This window comes from Meriones unguiculatus, chromosome 1, assembly GCF_030254825.1.
Source record: "Meriones unguiculatus strain TT.TT164.6M chromosome 1, Bangor_MerUng_6.1, whole genome shotgun sequence".
Classification (NCBI taxonomy): domain Eukaryota; kingdom Metazoa; phylum Chordata; class Mammalia; order Rodentia; family Muridae; genus Meriones; species Meriones unguiculatus.
Window position 1 is genome coordinate 156,324,594 of NC_083349.1, and position 18,888 is coordinate 156,343,481.

At 39.5% G+C, this 18,888-nt stretch overlaps 1 protein-coding gene across 7 annotated transcripts in view; it reads right to left on the reverse strand.

The window, feature by feature from the left end:
- Fat3 (FAT atypical cadherin 3) overlaps positions 1-18,888 on the reverse strand; it is a 594,038-nt gene that overhangs the window by 453,711 nt on the left and 121,439 nt on the right. For all 7 annotated transcript variants that reach the window (XM_060369782.1, XM_060369760.1, XM_060369771.1 and 4 more), the window contains one exon: positions 10,085-13,390. In XM_060369782.1, coding sequence (XP_060225765.1) covers positions 10,085-13,373 — 3,289 coding nt within the window. In that variant the 5' untranslated portion in view covers positions 13,374-13,390. The remainder of the gene's footprint in view (positions 1-10,084; positions 13,391-18,888) is intronic.

The following is an 18,888-nucleotide window of genomic DNA, read 5'->3' on the forward strand; positions in this document are numbered from 1 at the left end:
ACAGTCTTACCTCAGAATGTATGGAAATCGTCTCACAATTCAAAGGTGAGAGTAAAGCCACGGGAACAGTGTCTGGCAGATGTTTCTGTTTCTTGTACATGACATAGAGTACTGTTGTACACTTCTCTGTCTGTACTACCCATTATACATTCTGTTCTGCAGAGCTGTATAACAACAGAGAAGAGGTGTATGGCGAGTATTAGAATGTGGGAAGAAAGAAGCAGAAGGGTAGAAAAACATTTTATAGGTCTCAGAGGTAAACCACTATGTCTTTATGTTCTTGCCAAACTCTTTTTTAATGTGTGTGTGCTGTGTTTACTTAAAATTTTTGTCTTAATTTTCTCAAATTTTCTGTACTACTTAGGTCACTATGTTTCATAGTTGATATATTTTAATAGCTATCATTTTCGCTAGTATGTTACTTTTTAAAGCAACTACAGTCTTAGCTATGATATGCAAATGAAAATCTAGGAATTTAGTCACAAAGAATGACCCACAAGAACCACTAAATCCTGTACTGTTCAATGGGAAAATTTGGAGAGCTCTGTTATATTCAATAACTTGTATAGTAGTGTGTAGAATTTAATATGGATTGAACCAACTCCTACTCACAACTCTTTGCAGATTCTTTCTTGATAAGGCGTGCTTTCATAAGACCCTGGTAAGGTAGAAATGCAGACTACAAATAATTTTTATTTTCATTTCAGTGAAAGAGAGGGTGCATCTAGTGGCATCACATAAATGTTTATCAAACTATAATTCTTCCAACTATAATGATAAATGAAAATATTCTTCACAGAACATGCAAATCCCCAAATGGCCCTGCTTAGAAAACTGATGAAAGCTACCCAAAGTCATGGAGGGCACTCAATGCACACCACCACCTTCTGCACAGCCACGGATACACAAACGGGTACAGACCTTTATTACTGCAGGCCTTTCCACTACTGCCTTTGTCCACTTTTAAATGTAAACGGAAGACCACGCTCACAGAAAGGACTGCACGTCTCTTAGGTGGTCAGCTTGCTACCCTATTTGGATTACTTCTTTATGGTTGTCATTACTTTCACCATTTGCTGCTTTTAAGGGGGACAATAACAGAGATTGATACACAGTGTAGACATAAACCAACAGTTCTCTATTAAACCTAAATTGCCTTCAGCCAACAGCTAAAAAAGGTCAAGGAGACAGCACCTGCTGAAAACTGTGATGGAAACTGGCTATCCATCATCTCCAGAAGCTTCTCATCGTCTTTCCTGCCTGGCTTACATGACAACTCCTAAGTTCATCAGAATGTTGTAGAGTGTTCAGAGCTCCTCTGGGAAACAGTATTTTTTTTTCCTTCCAAATTATTATGGCCAGAAAACCCAGAGCCAAGAAAAGTTTCTGCTGTCATTCGATCATAATTTCATTCCTCTCCTTTGTTTGTTCTGATCCCAAGGGAAGTGTAAGGGCAAGGCTGAGCCAGAATATAGCCTTTTTTTAAGTTAGATGAGCTACAGTAAGATATCATTTATGAAGAAGATGAGAAACAAGAAATATTGTTTAGTTCAAAGTTGTCATGAATTACATCAAAGTCTCCAAATAGTGAGTATCTTCACCCTCAGCCTTTCGAAGTGGAGTCACCAGCAAATTTGAAGGAAGGTAAATAAGTAAGTGACTAGATGATAAATATTGTCTCCAGTGTGACTGAATATAAGGGAAAAAAATTTATAATGCAGTCAGTAAAAAAATGCTACTGGCTTAGGCTTGTGTTCTTTTTTTGCAGTTGCTCAGTTTTTTTCTAACAGTACAAAATTTCCCTTTTTTGGTTTACATTCGCCTTCTGGATTCTCTGGTTATCAGAGACTGAAGAGGAATCATTATATACATAGCACTGGCCTCACTTCTTTAGTGGAACTAAATATATGCTGTGCATCTCATATCTTTACTTTTTCCTTATCCACCAGGTAAGATGAGTCTATATCTTTGCTGAGGACCAAAGCATGGCATGACAATGATGGAGAATCTGAAATATTCAGCTTGCTCTACTGTCCATTGAATCTCTTTGTTGGTGAGCCTAGGTCTTTAGGAAATCAAAAGGTGTCTATTCGTGGTAGCTGAGAAAGAAGACAGGAGTTAGATGGAAAGATAAAGACCTGCTTTACTTCCCTCCCTATAAAATAGATAGCTATCAACCTCTATTGCTTCTCCAGGGATCCAATATATCATAGTAAGGTTATAGAAACCACATTCAATAAAATTGCTAGAAAATAGTCCTCAGTGTACATTTAAACTTAAATCTGTTTTGAAAACCTTTACCTAAGAAGAGTATTTTACTAGTTAAAGTCCTGGAAGAAAGCAGACAGCACACATTGCTAAACTGAGGAAGAATTATTTACCCAATATGCTACTAACAAATGGAAGGGTAGAGATTAAGGAAAGGCAACAGTTTACACTTGATATCAGCTGGAAGGGGAGGAGGACGTCAGTGGACTGGGGGAGGACCATGGGTGGACATGGTGGGATTGGGAGGGGACAAGGGAAGGGGCTACAGTTGGGATACAGGTGAATAAACTGTAATTAATAAAAAATAAATAATTTTTAAAGTGAGATAAATAAAGCATTCTATGTCCAGACAAGTTGGAGAAATGCTTGCAACAGACTCAATACAAGAAAAGGTCAAGCATCTTGTACTGGGTGGTTTATAGACACACACAAAAGCAGTGTTTACAGAGCTAGAAACTAGCAGGTCTACAATCAAAGTGAAAATAGACCCAAGTTCTGATTGTTTCTTCAACTGAACTGTCACATGACATAAGGGGAAGGAAATTCACTGTGCTACTACTACTAATAATACTATTATTAATCCCATTTATTAGAGTGAAGCCCTTATGACTTGTTTTCCACAGATCCTTCCTCTTCATACTGTCCCCTCAGACTATTGGTTCTAACCCATGGATTCTGGGTTGATGCTGACTTTCAGGCACTTTCAGACTGAACCTCTCTGTCCTAAGTCAGTGCTAAACTTAGCCTTGGGATGTACTCTGACCTTGGGTTCTGTGGGGAATGTTGGTACAATGTTCTTGTGGAATGTATACAATTTACTCTTGTTCATTCACATGTTGGTTTTCCTACCTCACTATCTGGTTTCAAACTGGACATTGCATTGTGATGTTTATTCTAAGCATCACCTGTCTCGTTTGTGTAAACATGCCACCATTTGTTCTCTGTATTGTCAATAAAACAACCAGCCAATGCTGAGCAATGGAGAGAATAGGGTGGGACATCCTGGTCCTGAGGGGAGGAGAAGGAAGGGAGTGGGAGAAGACAGAGAGATCTGTAGGAGAGGACTTAGAACCACCAGGAGAGATGAATCAGACCTAAGATATGACTAAAAGCAAGTATAAAGTAGAAAATCTGAATGGGAGGAAACTGTGTTTTTGGAGGTATAGGATGGAGTAGCTATTGTCCAGCATTGTGCTCTAGGTTAATTAAATAAATGCTAGTCTCTGTAGTCATTTGTGGTTTAGAAATAACCACTGCTTAACTAAAAGATAAATCAATATTAAATATTAATAAACAACAACAGGGGAGACTTTGAGAGAGTCTCTTGCATCGCTTCTTGTGAGGAAGACACTGGGGCTGCATATGATGGCTTGTTGAAGCAAGAGGGGAAATGGTATAAAATCTGGAGTTCAAATCTCTGACCTGCTAGTGATAGGAAACATGACCCTGACTGAGCAAGCCTCTGAAACTACCTCATTGACTATTGTGATGACGGGAGACAGTACCCTAAAAGGGGCCCCAGTCCTGGCCCCTTACAGAGTCTAAGTGAGTAGAAAAAAAATACTAGTAGTAGATAATAAAATACCTTCCCAATTATCCTTGATTAAAGCCCCAAACTGGAAATCATTTGTCTTAATTAAATATTTTATTAATTAACCTCAAGCAAACAAATTAGGGAAATCTGTGTTGTAGTCTGTAGTTTACAAAACAATCTAATAGAAAGTCACAATTTAAAACATACATTGTCCTCTTTCACGAACATCTTATACCTCTGAGTAGTCAAGAATATGTATTACTGATGTGTCAAAGAGTAAGAATTCATTCTTTGTGAAGGAAAAACTGATTAAATTGCATCTTACACACTAGAGATTTAAATTGTGAGCAGAATAAATGCAGCATGAGGAGAGTTAATCCAGCTACTATGAGTATTATTATACATTTAATAAACACCCAGGCGTGGGAAAGATTTCAAAGGTGTGGTTTTGTACATTGAGCACCAAAAAGTCAAGAACATAAATCTAGGAAATGCATCAACTGCCCCCAGCATCTCTTTTTCGTAAGGCAGAAGCAACCATAATTACTGAAACACAAATAGGTTTAGGAGCCTTAAAAAAGACATTCAGAATACGATTGTCACTGAGGACTAATAAAAGGCTTATTTGGATTGTAAAATTTGATTAGAAAAGAAATGTACTTAGCACCTGAACTCAATCATCCGCCATTCAAAAGAATGAGAAAAAAAAAAAAAAGACTTTAGGGAAGAAACACAGACTCTGCCAGCGCCTTTCTTGGGAGATCAGGGCTAGGGCAGCACTTGCAAAGCCTGTATGTCAAGAATGCTTAGAGAACTGAGAAGAAGTTTCTCAGTTCATCCAAGGTCTACCCACTTACAGCGTGAAACTGCCAGGGTTCATGCATTGTTAAAAATAATTCTAGGATTCTTGCTCTAAATCTGAAAGCTAGTAAGTAATACAAGGCACTGAGCAGCTGACTTTGGCAGCTGACTTAAAAAATTTAAAAGACAAAACCCAAACATGCAGAGGTCATACCTTCCTTCAGGTCAATTAAGTAGGCACAGCAAAACACAGCGAAGTTTAGGCCTGAATCTCAAGTCTTGCTGCCAGCCCAAAAAACCACTCACTCAGCCTTGGTTCTAATAATGCCTTTAAGTACAGTAAGGCAAAGAGTAGATGGATCCTTCAAGAATTATGGGAGCCTTAGAGCTGCGTGGCGATGGCTTCCTTCATGAAAACCTCTCAAATGTCTGTACCCAGGCACAGGTGCACACAGCATACAGGGGCTCCTGGGCTTACATCCTGAAATCTAGGGTCATTGAGATGCAAGGAAGGGATATGATGCATAAAATTATATGAGAATTCTTCTCTTCATTAAAAATGCAGTCTCACTTACACATCCAGACATATGTCCTATAATAAAAAGGAGGGGGAGTGAGTTTCATTATCTAAGAGAAGAAAATGAAATGAAAGGGGGAAAAGGATACTTGGTACACCTTTAAAAACTAACAGATGCTCTAATAAAAAAGACCTCAGAAGCACCCAAAGAGCGTGAAGAAAGAGCGCCAGCTACACTCAGTCTCGGGAGATGCAGGTCCACTGTTAGGCTTGCTTCCCCACTTAGTGTAAAGGTGACCTTTACAGTTCACTTAGCTTTGACTCAAAGAAGTTAATTTTCACACCAAATGAATCCTAACTCATCAAGCGGTGTTACTACACAATTGACAATATTTTTATAAATGAAAAGAAATGTATTTTACAAAGTTCTGAAAATATTGGAACAGAGATAAGCCATTAAAGTCTTTTATTTGTTTGTTTGGTGGGAAGTTTTCAACAAGGATATTAAATGTTTGCAGTTATTTTCTAAATTAAAAACTCAAGGAAAAACTATAACCTATACAACATATAGGGAAAGCGTAGTCCCCTCTTGATAAACATATCTGCCCTTAACTCTTTCAATCAAGGCCAATATGTAGCTTGCTGATTGGACAACTTACTATAGCTTAGATAGACATAATTAATAACTTAAGTGTACATCCTCCTGTTGACATCCGTTTGTGTCAAAAGCCTAAAAGTGCTCATTGCAGGAAGAAACTAAAGCCCCTCTTTGAAGGCATAGTAAGAAGATGGCGATCTCCAAGTCCAGAAGAAGGCCCCTTTCCCTGATCATGTGGGCGCACTGATCTCCACCATGCACACATATAAGAAATAAATGTCTATTAAAACCACCCAGTTTGGTAGGTGGCTTTTACAGCAGCCTTGACTGAATAAGATACGGAGCAAGTAATTCTATGATTATTACAGAAATTAGTTAATATATATATATATAAATTCGTTCTGAATACATGATACTATAAATTACCATTTACACAAAAATAAATATTTTCCTCTTTTAAGGTTTTAATCTACTAAGACTATAAAAATATGTGTTGCTAAGAAAAGAAGATACACACACAGGCATGCATACAGAACCACTACACACGTGTGTCTATGCTCTTGCACATGGAAAGGAACATGCAAACATTCACACAAATATATACATACACCGATGTCCAGGCACATACACATTTATATAAATAATAACCATAGTAATCATTTTAAAATTATGTTGGTATCTATGATGGAAGATAAGTGAATAGATTTTGGAAATGAAATGTTTGTCAAATTTGCCCTGTATTTTAAAACATCAATGAAATCAATTGTTATAAATAATGTACCATACAAAAATAGCAGGATAGTTTTAAAATAATTCCAAATAGTAAAAGAACTGATGGAGTTCATCATCCCTGACTTCAAATTGTGCTGTGCTGCTGTGGTATTAAACTTAGCACAGTATTGGCATAAAATCAGACATGTTGATCAATGGTATCAAATTGAATACCAAGACATAAATCCACACACCTATGGACACCTGATTTTTGACAAAGAAGCCAGAAATGCACACTGGGAATAGAAGTGCTTCTCAAATTGGATGACTACATGTAGAAGAATCCAAATAGATCCTGCAAAAAAAACTCTGATAAAGACCTCAACCCAAAACTAGATAAAATGAATCTGATAGAATAGAAAATGGAGAATAGCCTTGAGCTCATTGACATAGGAAAGGACTTCCTGAACAGAACATCAATAGCACAGGCACTAAGTCTAACAATTAATAAATGGACCTCATGAAACGGAAAAGCTTCTGTAAGGCAAAGAACATCATCATTCAAGGTGGAAGCCTACAGAACGGGAAAAGATTTTTGCCAACTACAGATCAGAGAGACAGATAAAATCCAAATTATATAAAGAACTCAAAGAACTAGATATCAAGAAAATAAATAACCCAATTAAAAATAGGCACAGGTCTAAACAAAAAAATTTCACAAACGGAAACTCAAAAGGCTGAGAAACACTTAAATGGTCAACATCCTTAGAAATTGGGAAAATGCAAATCAACATCAAAACTGCTTTGAGGTTTCATCTTCCACCTGTCAGAATGGCTAAGATCAATAAAATGAGTGTCAGACTGGTCATGCTGGCAAGGATTTGGAGTAACTCATCTATTGGAACACTCACACATTGCTAATAGAAGTGAAAAGTTGTACAGCTACTATGTAAATCAGTGTAGTGATTCCTCAGGAAGACAGAAATTCATTTACCTCACTATCCAACTAAAATACTCTTGGACATATACTCAAAAGATGCCGCATCCTACCACAGAAATACTTGATCAACCATGTTCATTGCTGTTCTATTCACAATAGCCAGAAATTAGAATCAATCTAGATGTCCCTTAACTTATGAATGAAAAAGAAAATGTTTTATATTTACATAATAAAATATTACTTAGCCATTGAAAAATAGTCATGAAATTCCCAGTTAAGTGGATGGAACTAGAAAAAAATCATTCCAAATGAGAGAACCCAGAAGAAAAAAGACAGGTATAGTATGTATTCACTTACAAATGGATATTAGCTGTTCAGTCAATGATAACCAGGCTGTAACCCATAGACACAGAGATTAGATATAGAGTAAGGGAACTGGGTGACAGATAAATCTCCCTAAGAAAGGAAGAAAAGAATAGATAATTATGGATGGACAAGAGGAAAAACTGGAATAGGAAGATCAAGTAGGGAGGGGGAGAGAAAATGAAAATGAGGGAGGAAATATGGGGAGAGACAGCTAAGCTTAAGGGATATTTGAGGGGTAGTGTGGAAACTTAATACAGTAGAAGCTTCCTATAATATATACATATATGAAAGGAATCTAAATAAAATGCAGATAATTGGAGGAAGAGCCCCAGCTAGACATCTCTTATCACCAAATGAAGCTTCTAGTATTGGAGTTGGGTTACATCTAACTGAGTTCTTGGCTAAAGGGGTCCCATGGGAACCCCCCCAAAACTAAAGCTGTTGCTAAGTGTAGAAGTTGCTCTTCACAAACGGACAGCAAAGTACTATTGCTGAAGATGTTTGTACAACTCATTGAACATGGAGAAGTCGAGCTGGTGCTCACAGAGAATCTTCACTCCTACAGACTAGCGGTTTTGCACTAGAAGTTACTCTGCACATCTCTTAAGGAGAACTGTAAACATTCACCCAAAGAAAAACCTTTTGCTCTACAAATGAGTCCTGCCTATGAGTTATGCTAGTGCAATGGTGGCACAAAATTTGTAGAAGTAGCCAACCAATATCTAATTTGACTTAAGGCCCAATCTATGAGATGGAATCTGTACCCAATATTGCTTGGGTGATCAAGAACAAGAGACTAGATAGCCCAGGACACAGAGTAAACCCAAATACTCCTGTTCTACTAAAGGAATGTAGAAATAAAATGTACCCTTAGGTCTCAGGGAGCCCACCGGAAGAGGAGGTGGAAAGAATGAAGCAGCCAGAGGGGATGGAGGACACCAAGGAAACAAGTCCTTCTCGACAGAACAGGACCAATGCTCATAAGCACTCAGAGACTGAGGCAGCATGCACAGGGGCTGCCAGCCCTAAAGCAGATGAGTGCGGAGCTAAAAGAAGTGAACATGTGTCCCCATCCCTAACCCTGAAGCTATCTACAGTTAATAACTGCTTGTAAATGATAATTTAGTTTTCTTCAAAGGAGTCTCTCTGGGGAAGCTAACTACTCTTAAGAGTAGGCCACATGCCTACCATTAGGTGGCTAACAGAAAAAGAACCCAATGGAATCTTTTGAGGTTCCTTGTCTCATAATGTGATATTGGGGCTCTTTTCTTCTTTTTGATTTAATCTCACTTTAATTGATTAATTAATTTTTCTCTCTTTTCTATCCTACAGGTCATTTGCATATGTACTCTGGATTCCTGTACTGTTTCTATGGGATTCTTGGGTGTGTGAATGAGTGGGTCTACGTGTCTATATGTTTCTTGTATCTGTTGTTTCTTGGACCCTTTTCTTTCTGAGTGCTTACTTTGTCTTATTCTGATGTGTTTAAGTTTGTTTTTACCTTATCTTGTTTTATTTTATTATTTAAAAGCCTGCTTATTTCCTAATGAGAGACAGAAAAGGGGTAGATCCAGATGGGAGGGGATCCGGGAAGAAACTAGATCTGTGGCTTTCCAAGGTCATAGATGGTTATGTTGAGGTGATAAAGGTCTGTATGCTCTTTTAATCAAGATATATTAGATTAAAAATATTTTTTCAAAAAGGAAAAGATATAAAATAAACTATTAACATTCAAAAATAATGTCTTAAAATCAAGTTTTTATGGATATAATTCATGACATGATTCTGTTCTATAGAAATGCTTTTCAAGTCACATCCCCATGTGTTGATGGGCACACAGAGTATGAATGCACAGAAAGACCAGGCAAAGATTCCCTACAGCAAAGGCTTACTATAAAGGGAAAGATTCATATATAAGATGTATTTGGAAATCAATTTCATACTTCTAATTTAAAGTCAATTCAAATGCAATTACTGTATCAGGACCATTCATTTTGCTAGGGTCAGAAATACAATCACCAGAGGGAACAATGGTGTAAAGCTTCTCAGAAGATAACATTATAACAAAGGTACTGAGCAAGAAGAAAGAAAGAAAGAAATAAAGAAAGAAAAAAAGAAAGAAAGAAAGAACCAAAGAACACAACACAGGTAACTCACTGGGCACTATGTCACTGTGTAAACGGATGTGCTTTGAAACCAAGTTATTCTAAGGCACAGCTCATGCTCTGTGTTGAGTTTCCTCAAACAGAGAATCCTTGTCATCTGCTCTGATGCCCTGATTCATACCCCTTATCCAATACTAACAAGTAGAAAGAAAAGAACATATTCAGCAGAAAACATTAAACTTACCACTCTCATCATCTATGTTGAATCTCCCAAGACCACTTCCATCTCTAATGGAGTACTGGATCTCTCCATCCCTACCAGAATCCTCATCATGGGCAATCACCTGCAGCACGCTTGTTCCAATCCGAGAGTTTTCTTTTACAGATCCAACAACAGCGAAGTCTGGGAAATAGGGTGTATGGAGGTTTTCATTGACATCTACCACCTCAACCTCAACGAAGGAGATGGAGGACAGAGAGACAGGTCGCCCTTTGTCTTTAGCCCTGACTGTGAGGTTGTAGAATTGCTGCTTCTCATAGTCTAGCTCTTTGCTCAAGCGGATGGCCCCACTTGCTTTGTCTATTTCAAATCTTCCATTATAATCATTGACCAAAGAGTAACGGACTTGACCGCCCAATCCAAGGTCAGGATCCTGAGTCTCAAGCCAAGCAATGACTGTACCAACAGGGAGATCTTCCAGGACCTTCACACTGTAGCTACTGGGGATAAAAGCTGGGGAGCAGTCATTGACATCATCCAGAAAGATCTTCAGGGTGACAACAGAAAATAGCTGCTGGCCACTTTCTGCTTTGTCCCTGGCTTCTATTTTCAAAGAATAGTTGGCTTTGGATTCTCTGTCCAGTTGGTCAGCTACATAAACAATTCCAGTTGAGCTGTTGATGGTAAATTGCCGTGTGTCGGTCAAGACTGAATATATTACCTCCCCATTCGAACCCAGGTCTCTGTCTCTTGCTTCCACTTGAATAATCTCAGTGCCAATACTTGAACTTTCAAGAATACTGACAGAGTAGCTGTCTTGAAGAAACACTGGGCTGTTGTCATTAGCATCCTCCACATTGACAGTGAGCAATCGCCATGACGATTTCTGTGGCTTTCCAAGGTCATAGATGGTTATGTTGAGGAGATAAAGGTCTGTATGCTCTCTGTCCATGGGCATGAGAACTTTAAGCTGTCCAGTCTCCATATCAATATTGAAGCAGCTGTCTGTATTTCCATCAGATATTGTAAACAGCACTTTCCCATTGAAGCCAGAATCAGCATCATATGCTTTAATCTTCAGGATATTGGTTCCAACCGGCATGTCCTCCTTCACAGCCACATCAGAGGGAAAAGACTTGTCAAAATGCGGTCCTTGCCTATTAATTGAATAAAAGTCAAGAAATCCATCTTCCAGATTCAGTTTCCCATTAGCTTTTGCTTTAATGAGTAGTTTCTCCGCCAATTTCTGAGCCACACGAGTTTCTCTGCAACTGAAGCTCTTTGAAGATACTTTCCCGTGGAGTACTGAGATGTTAATGGCCATGGGGTCTGCAAAATTCTCCCCATCTGTAGCCGTGATTTGGAGGGCAAAATTACCAGTTTTAATGCCAGAATTCATCAGTGGCTTTTTAAGCTGTAAAACACCAGAGTCTGGGTTTAAATAAAAAAAGCCAAGTTCATTTCCGGAAATGATTTTATATTTTACTAGTTCAAGTTCATCAATATCAATAGCAGAGACGGCTGTGATGTGACCTCCAACAGGAAAGTCATATGAAATCACTCCCTGGCAAGCCACTTTCTCAAAGAGAGGGCTGTTGTCATTGACATTTCCTACCCGAATGGTCACATTTACTTCACTTTCGTGGCGGTATGGTGAGCCCCAGTCAGAGGCTCTCACCACAAACCTGTACGTCTCTGGGGAGGATTCAAAATCTAACTCTTCAGTTGTGCTGATCACACCCGTAAACTGGTTAATGGCAAATGGTAAAAGGTTCAGGCTGGCAATGCTATAGGTGATGTAGCCATTTTCTCCTTTGTCCTTATCAGAGGCAGACACAGTCAGAACATTTGTCCCCACAGGAACACTCTCATTCACAAAAGTCTCATACAGTGTCTGCTGGAATTCTGGGGTGTGGTCATTGGCGTCTTCAATCCCAATGGTGACTTGGGCCTTCACGTCTCCTTCCTTGTCTGTTACCTCAAGTTTGTAGACTTCCTTCTTCACTGTATTCAGGGGCTGTGCCGTGACAATCAGACCTGACCGGGGATTAATTTTGAAGTACTCTGAATCTCTCCCAGGAGATAGTTTGTATTCCACATCCAGTGGCTCAGGATTTACCTTGACTATGGCCACCATGACACCAGGAGGGGAAAACTCACTTATACTGACTTCATACACATCCTTTTCAAACTTGACTGGGATAATGTCTCTCCTGGGATTGGCAATGTGGACTGTCTTTAACTCCGAAAACTTCTGAGGTGACCCTTTGTCTTTTGCTTGAATAGTGAGGTTATAGCCATAGAAGAAGCTTTCCCAGTCTACCTGCCTTCTCTCTTTGACTTTATACTCATTCATCCACTTTCCTTCTTTAGCCAGGAAGAACTGATCCAAAGGATCTCCATCCACAATGGAAACAGACTCGATCTCTCCATTGGCCCCTTCATCCAGGTCGTCAACCGTCACCACTGCATAGGTTGGCTCCTTGTCCAATGAGAAAGGGGTGTGAGTGACCACATGGATAATTGGAGCATGTTCATTTATACGTTCAACGTGAACATAGAGCTTGGCCGTACTGCTCACCCCATTGTTGCCATAGAGTTTCATCCCCCGGTCCACTGCTAAGATTTCTAGATCATACCTGTTCCTCTCATCATAGTTTAATCTCCCACTTAGAGAAATGACACCACTTGTGGGGTGAACTGAAAAAAGGTCAACCTTGTTTTTAAAGTAGTAGTAGAATTCTCCGTTGGAGCCGATGTCTGCGTCTGTGGCTGTCACTTGGGCAACACTAGTCCTGAGTGGTGTGCTTTCTGCAATAGTGACTGAGTAAGTGGTGGGTGAAAACAGAGGCCTCAGGTCGTTCATGTCTAACACCTGGATGTTCACTTTGGTCCATGCTTCCAAATCTTCTCCTCTGACTGAACCTTTTATGATTAATAAATAATTGTCTTGGATTTCCCTGTTCAATATGGCAGAATTGCCACCTTTAGTTCTTATCCTGAGGAAGCAGAAATCTGCAATGATGACCTCCTCAGCTTTGAAAAACCCCTCCTCATCGCCAGACACTATTCGGTACTTGATATCCCAGGACAGGTCTATTAACGTGATGCCCATTCTGCTCTGGCTGTTGACATAGGTCCTCGCTGCCGAGTTCTCATACACTGTAGCGTTATAGATGGAATGTGTGAAGTGGAAGCCCAGGGGCCCTGTTCCTGGTAGCCCTTGGGAGACAGTGGCCAACAGTTTCAGTAGCAGAAGGATGAGGCAGGAAGAATGCCTTGTGCCCACACAGTGTCCCATAGTCACACCCATCACATCACATGTCCGTCCTGGAGGGAAACACAGAGAAAAGATATAGATGAATTCAGAAGAGAGTGAGGAAAAGAGACACAAAATAACTGTTATGAAAAAGGTGCTTTCAGAAGACTTAACTGTAAAAAAAAAAAAAAAAAAAACTTTTAGTTAAAGCATCAGTACAAAAATTAGAACCTTCATTGCTACTAGATAATAAAGAATTCAAAGTCATTAAAATTTAACCTTAAGTTGATTGAACTTCCTTAAGTATCACTTTTCCACTACTGTTGGGATTGGTTTGGGGCACCAAATTTATTATATGTTAGAGGTTAACTTAGAAATGGATAATTGGAGACCTTAAATGCATTTAACTTTAACCTACCGTAGCCTTTTACATAATTATACTAGGAGGTTATTTTTTTTTTTAGATATCTTTGTTACTGCGCAGTTCAAATTAAAAAAAAAAGTCAAAAGAGACTAAATTACTATCAATAAAAAATTAAATAATGTGGGGTACATTCCCAAAGTATGGTGTAGCCACTAAAATAGTGGGAACAGATACATGATTTCAGCTGCATAAAGATGAAGGAGGAAGGTAAGAAAGGGTTCTATTTAAATGTTGACAGGGTCAGTTGTTTCTTTAGCTTTGAAATGGCTACTAATGTGAGATGTGGAGACATCATTTCATTTCCCACTTCTTCCATTAAATGTTGCTCACCAATGGTTAATTTCTTTTGCACAATTTCAATCTTGTAAAAATCTTGTAGAGGTCTCCTGTTGTGCTCACCTTAAAACTGATCAAAATGAGTAGACCATCCAATGCCTTGGGAATGAACACTGTTCAGTGTAATGAAGTACAGACATTAGTTCCTCAAGGATCTGCAGAACCTAAGCAACACTCCTCAGTGGCTACATACCCCTCATGAGGAGGGTGACAGTACTTTCTCAAAATAGTCACCTCCAGCTACTGTTGTCAGTGAATAAAACATGTTGTCAGTCTTCATAGTTTTATGACCATCCAGTTAAAAGACAAAAATATTTTTTTTCTTTTTTAACCAGTAAAATCCAGTTATAAAGTTGGAAGTGGCTATTTAACAAGAAGCATCCAAATCAGATTATACTGATGCTCATCTTATCAGAAAATATGAGTTATTATGCCAAGCAGCATTGTCAGGGCTCTGTTGGTCTCCTGGAGGAGAGACATGGATTCTCCTGCAAGTGCAAGATAATACAGGTGGCGACCTGATCATCTATCTCACTGTGCTACATTTAAAAAAAACACTTATGTTTATTATTTTTCATCATGTGTAGGTGTGTGTCTGTATGCGGGTATGCGCACATGAGCACAGGTGACCTTGGAGGCCAGAAGGGGCCAATTCCCTGCAATTATAATTGCAGATAGTTGTGACCTGCCTGTCCTCTAGAGGCATAGCAAATACTCTGAACCACTGAGCCATTTCTCTAGTCTCCTACTGTGTTGCACTTAATCCTGAGCAATAGGTACCATTTTACCTGATCACGTATTAGAAAATGTACAGATAAATAAGTTCACCTATTTGATTGAGTCACTGGTTCAACCAGTGTTGCCAAGTCTCAGATCCTTGGTTGGATTCTTAACATCACTAGTCTGTGTGCTCCTCTATCTCACCTTCATTCTCACTATATCATTTGCAAGCCAGATGACAAATTCAGGCTTCTTGACACACAGATGATATAATTTACTTCTACTGAACTAGTCAACAAAGGTTATTGATGAAAATGCATGGACCCATCCAGCATCTCTAATTTTTTATCTCCTTTCTGGTTTCAAATTACTGGTGTTATGCTTTAAAGAAAAAAAACCTATAAAGTTTAACATTTTAAGGCACTACACATTATTTTTGTAGTGTTTGAAAAAATATTTTTCAAACTCAAAGTTGGCAAAGTACATATTATTATAGCTTTTTGGAAGGTAAAAATGTCAATTTCCTTTTCCTGGTGGCAGAGGGTGAGTTCAAACTCAGCCTTTCTTTTCAGAGCACTAAGCTCTCCCACTTCTTTTCAGCTTGGTTCCGATGAGGCAAAACTGGTAGTGTGCATGCTGGGTTCCTACCGGGCTGCATGTTCCTTGCTATCGTTCCCTGCCGAACCACCCAGAACATCCTGAACAGCAGGTGTGAGTCGCAAGTTCAATACAAGAATCTCACAGTCTCATAGGCGGCACAGCCCACAGCAGGGGAAAGCAGAAAGAAGGTAAACCGTCTACAAGAAGTTAATTTTACATACGGCTCCTCTGAGTGTTATCAGGAAATGTCTCATGAGCTGAGAACATAAATCAGAGCTATGCCCCTACTCAGAAAGCCAGGCATAAGACCAGGCGTGTGGCAGCCAGCGATGATAGAAAGTTTCAAGAACTACACTATTTGGCTCCTGGGAATTTCAGAGGCAGCTTGACTTGTATTTGGTGCTGTACACACAACTAAAATATGAATGTGGTAGCCTCTTCTTTAGGAATCACACACTGAAGCCAGCAGAAGCTTTAGTGATAATCTGTGTGCATTGAAGGACCCTTGTCATCCTTTGAAGATGCTTAGGAATAGTGAAGGTGCTGCCTTCAGCCTCACTGGACCTATGAGCAGCAAGACAGGCTGTCAGAAGCAGATGCAGAGGCCATGCTCTATTCTCTCAAAGGAAAACCCTGGACTCCCCACAGCACAAATCCAGTTCCTGCCTTATTTCCCATTCATCCTTAACTTTGAAACATACCCATGGCATTGATTTGGCTCATGCTCTGATGAAAGAGTTTGAAGTACACAACAACAGGAGTGGAACCACCTGCCAGTGGTCAGTTCCTGTCCTTACATCCTTGGCGTGAACACATGGTGCAGAAAGCTGAGAGGAGCCACACTTGTGCCTGATTCTGTCTGTGGTATCTAGTACTGGGCCTGCCATACATGAAGTTATCATTTTAAAAGGCTGAGTAGCAGCTTGCTATAGCAATGTAACTAGTGGTTTTAATGTGCCCATTTCAATGACCCCCAAGGAAGCACACCTTATGAGAAAGAGAGAGAAAGAGAGCATGAGAGAGAATCCAGAAATTACATGGTTTTAAAAGCAGTTTCAAAAATGCAGTTTCCATATAGGGAAACTGAGGGCGCATGAAAGGAAAAACAAAAAACACACAAACAAAAACAAAAAACTCCCCAATACACAGTCCTCAGATCTGTCAATTTAAGAGCAAATATCAAAGTGTGCTGTATGTCAATTCAAAGCATGTCTACTGAACAACCGTGGGACTATCAGAAGCAGCACTCATTAAGATTTGGGACCACCATCCTGTTCCAACCTTGGTTACTCCATTGGGATATTCTCTTCTTGGAGTAGACAGCTACTCATAAATGGTGCTCTGTGTGTCTTAGGGGTGGTTACCTTTATAAAGCCTTTTATGAATCCTTCAAGGCAAAGAATGTTGTCATGATATGAAACTGACTGTTCAACTTAACCAATCAAAGTTGATGCTTTCCAAAACTGAGCTATTCTTTCAGCAAGACCACTGCTACTTTTTCTCTTTTATAAACTAGAATAAGAGATATTAAATACAATTGGAAATATTTCAAAACAGGTTGAAATGGTGTTGTATTGCTGTGCAGGGAAATTTGTGTTTAACTAAAGCAAGCAAGCAAGCAAACAAACAAACAAACTAAGCGCAGGTACTTTTGTCAGCTTCAGCTGCCAAACCCTAACTAGCTCATATGAGATTTATATACGCGATTTTGAAGGAGGAAAACAAGAAACCACACCTGGCACAAACGCTGCCTGGCCATATTCCTCACAGGTTTAGGACATATAAGAGAGTTAGAAGTTAGGAATATGATACAATTGCAAAGTAAACACTAGAAGAAAGCCCTAACTTCTGTTTTTAACATGCCAAGATAACAGTTTCTATTATTTTCAGAAAGGTATTGCTTTTTCCACATGGACACCAAAGCTGTTTGTGAACCTATGATAGTTATGATGTCTTGGATGCCCTGTGCATTGATTTATTCTCCTGGTTCTGGATTATTTTAAAGAAAGCACCTATTTCTGAACCCCAGAGCCCATTTTCTGCAACTTAGCAACATAATCAATATTTTTTATACAATCTTCAAAGAGATCACTGAGCCATCAATCTCGGAGTCATTGTCTTTCAGAGGCAATGCTGGCATAGCTCCCAGACAGCCCTTTTCACTGTGAGCATGGATCTCAGTATAGGCATTGGATATAGCGTGCAGATCTGCCTTCACAGGGATAAATAAATACTAGAGACCTTGGGGCAGGGGCAGCAGTGAGTGGGACAGACTTGACCTGGTGAGTCACACAGCTAGGAGTTCATAACCTGGTGACATTTGCTTTCTGCACTATAAAACTCTCCTCTTTAGTTTACCGTGAATTCCTCCACCCATGTAATAAGCTTAATTTCTAAGTTCCATCTTCCTTTGTCATCTTAAGCTCCAGAACAGTAAGTCACTGGCCAGCCCTGTCTCTCCTGCAGCCTGTTCAATGCTTCTTGGATGCTTTGGACTGCTCTGCACTCTGAGTCCTTGCTCCTGAAGTCAGTTAGAGCCTGCGTGCATGGCACATTGGGCTATAAAGCTGTGCTGTCTGCCTCCTGCTAATGACTGCCTAAAAAGAAAAAAAGAAGGTGTGTGTGTGTGTGTGTGTGTGTGTGTGTGTGTGTGTGTGTATGGGTGTGTGTGTATGGGTTTGTGTGTATGGGTGTGTGTGTATAAGCATATTTCAATACAAAACATAGCAGCTAGAGAGAATGCAGGATATGATAGCTATTTCAGTCACAAATCATTAATGTGACAATGCTATCACAGATCATCTGATGGTATGTTGAACCAAAGTCACTTAAAGTCAATGATTGTTGCAGCCAAAGATGTCTTAAAGTAGACTACCACTGTAGTAGTTTAACCACAAAGGAAGAACGGCAGCTTACACACTAAGTATGAAGCCAAGCCATATGCTTCACCAGTCAGGAGGCTCAAAAGGGTCTCGGATCTCCAATGTGAACAAGACTACAATACTGCTCTTGCCTCCTGTTACTGCTCAGGTCTGTCATGCATGGCTACAAATAGCACTAACTTCCAAGTTTTGGCCACATAGATTTTGAACTACCTTGGCAGTTTTGAGTGTGCATCGGCACTGTCATTGGCCTGTTGGAATGTAGATTTCTAGGGTCTCCTCCTAATTTTCTGTCCATTGGCATAGGTTTGGAAATTTAGAGTTTTAACAAGTTCCCAGAAAGTGAGTCCCATGAGGCCCAGTAGGAGCGCTTCTGCTCTGTACGTCGATCTTTGGTGAGCTTAGTGGAAATATTTCCTTTTTTATGTTTCATTTATTTAAGTGTCACTCAAAACATGCAACGGACTGAGCACAGGTATAGGAAAGTGCTGTGTTATCATTTTAACTTCTTTCAGTGTCTGACAATCTTAAGAAAGGAAAGTTTTAATTTAGTGAAACTGAGCTGGTTTGTATACAACAGAATTCTACTTCAAGCTCAAAGAAGACA